Source organism: Galeopterus variegatus, unplaced genomic scaffold, assembly GCF_000696425.1.
Source record: "Galeopterus variegatus unplaced genomic scaffold, G_variegatus-3.0.2 Scaffold2126, whole genome shotgun sequence".
Taxonomy (NCBI): Eukaryota; Metazoa; Chordata; class Mammalia; order Dermoptera; family Cynocephalidae; genus Galeopterus; species Galeopterus variegatus.
This window is the reverse complement of record NW_007728237.1, coordinates 311,800-314,313: the sequence shown is the minus strand read 5'-3', so window position 1 is coordinate 314,313 and position 2,514 is coordinate 311,800. Positions and strand designations below refer to the sequence as shown.

Below are 2,514 nucleotides of genomic sequence, written 5' to 3'. Positions count from 1 at the left end.
GGATGGGGGTGGATTAGATGCTGGGGTCGATGAGCCTCAAGCAGATCTGCAGGAGCCGGTCCCAGCAGCTGCCTGAACTGCCCGATCTCTCCCAGAAGAGAGAAGGAGGCCTCGGGAGAGAACCAGCGCTCGCCCTCCAGCGCCGCCTCCAGCCTCACGGTGGCCCCCGCGCTCTCGCTGCTGGGCCTCCGCGTTCTGCTGCTCTGAGATCCAGGGAAGTCCCCGGTGAGGAGGGGGCAGCCCCGGGGAGACGAAGGCCGGGAGGGGTGGCCGGGAGTCAGGGACTCGGAGGTGTCAGGGCCCGGGAGAGGGGCTGCGGGGGAGGGAGAGGAAGGATGGGGCCCGGGAGGGGAGGGACCCCTGTTCTGTGTGCCTGGAGTGTGCCCTGAGTCCCTCTTATCTTGTCTCTTAGGCCACAGGCTGGACTGGTCTGGTTCCCCTGTGGCCGCTCCGACGTTCCCTTGACCTGGCCCTTTCTGAAAGGGACACGGGCATCACGGTTGGGGAGGGCACGGGGTTGCAGTGGGGACCCATGGAGCAGCCGCTGGGGTGGAGAAGCCGCTGGATTGACGGGGGGCTGCTTCCCCCAGAGCCGGGTGCAGAATGAGGCCCCCTCCCCCTCCCTGCTCCTCCTCTCCCCTCCTCCTCCTGGGCTTGGGCATGGGGGTGGCACCTGCTTCTTGCTGTCATGGTTTGGGGGGGTGGGTAGCTTTCATTCGGGAATCTTCGAGCGCCAAAAAATAAACACCCCTTTGGGAGGGACAGACTTACTCTCAAGTTTCTGGAGTGTCATTGTGTCATCGCTAAGCATCTGGGGACTCCCCTGCAGGTAAGGGTGGACACCTGTTGACATCTGCACCTAGCCTTCCCTGATCCAGAGTGTCTTCAGGAACCCCCAGGGATTGGGCAGCCACCACCCCAGTGCCTCCCTGGCCCTGCTCGCCGCTCGGATCATTGTAAGGACTCTGCACCCCATCACAGCTCACTGTGTGCCCAGAGCTGTATTCTCATCTCCTCCCTGGATCCCCTCCTGATTCCTGTGGTTCCAATGAGGACACTGAGGTTGTATGAAGGTCACCTTGTCCTGCTTCCCCCTCCCCACCTTAGTCCTTTTTGAGTTGCTACAACAGAATTCCACAGGCTGAGAAATTTATAAAGAACAGAAATCTATTTGGCTCACGGTTCTGGAAACTGGGAAGTCCAGGATTGAGGGGACTTGTCTGGCGAGGACCTTCTTGCTGCTCATAACATGGCAGAAGGCATCACATGCACAAGAGAGAGGGAGAGGGCCAGGAGGGGCCACATTCACTTTCATAACAAACCCACTCCCACAACGACAACATTAGTCCATTCAAGAGGGCGGAGTTCTCGTGACCCAAACACCTCCCAACACTGTTGCACTGGGGCTAAGTTTCCAACATATGAACTTTGGGGGACACGTGCAAACCATAGCATTCACCCTTGGCCCCCCAAATTCATGTCCTTCTCGCAATGCAAAATACATTCATTCCNGTAGCCCAGCCTAAGATGGCACCCCCAGAGAGAGACTTACGTTTGGATGAGCCAGTGGTGGGTGCGGAGAGCCAGCGCCGGAGAAAACGGACAAGGGCGAAGTGTCAGCAGCGGGAATCGCCGAGAGAGTGAAGGAGGTCGGAGAAGGAGTCCCCTCGGGTAAGGGGTGAGCTCCTCCCGGGTTTCGGCCCAATGAAAGGACAACAGGACCCGAGCTGACAGTTCACCAGAGAAGTTCCACTTTATTCGGGGGAGAAGCACACATTTATATAGAGCAGGGTTCCGGGAGAGGGTGGTTAGTACACGGGGCGGTAGTTGATTGGCCGGGGGCGGGTAATGATTTCTGATAGGCTGCACCTTGGCGCCGGTGAGATTGTTAGGACCCAGAAGAGAAAAGGGCCATGTTTTAGGGAGTGCCTCCTTTGGAGTCTTCTATGGGGCCTTACAGTAAGGACTCTGCACCCCATCACAGCTCACTGTGTGCCCAGGGCTGTATTCTCATCTCCTCCCTGGATCCCCTCCTGATTCCTGTGGTTCCAATGAGGACACTGAGGTTGTATGAAGGTCACCTTGTCCTGCTCCCCCCTCCCCACCTTAGTCCGTTTTGAGTTGCTACAACAGAATCCCACAGGCTGAGAAATTTATAAAGAACAGAAATCTATTTGGCTCACGGTTCTGGAAACTGGGAAGTCCAGGATTGAGGGGACTTGTCTGGCGAGGACCTTCTTGCTGCTCATAACATGGCAGAAGGCATCACATGCACAAGAGAGAGGGAGAGGGCCAGGAGGGGCCACATTCACTTTCATAACAAACCCACTCCCACAACGACAACATTAGTCCATTCAAGAGGGCGGAGTTCTCGTGACCCAAACACCTCCCAACACTGTTGCACTGGGGTTAAGTTTCCAACACAGGAACTTTGGGGGACACGTGCAAACCACAGCATTCACCCTTGGCCCCCCAAATTCATGTCCTTCTCGCAATGCAAAATACATTCATTCC

At 56.9% G+C, this 2,514-nt stretch overlaps 1 protein-coding gene across 2 annotated transcripts in view; it reads left to right on the top strand.

Moving 5' to 3' along the window:
• The window catches only part of BST2 (bone marrow stromal cell antigen 2), a 4,592-nt gene extending 3,563 nt beyond the window's left edge, over positions 1-1,029 (top strand). Inside the window, exons 4-5 of one of the 2 annotated variants that reach the window (XM_008580563.1) lie at positions 96-225; positions 830-1,029. In XM_008580563.1, coding sequence (XP_008578785.1) covers positions 96-207 — 112 coding nt within the window. In that variant the 3' untranslated portion in view covers positions 208-225; positions 830-1,029. Of the gene's footprint in view, positions 1-95; positions 226-412; positions 778-829 lie in introns of those variants that run through there. The other variant, XM_008580562.1, reaches the window with a different exon arrangement.
• Positions 1,030-2,514: the final 1,485 nt, after the last annotated feature.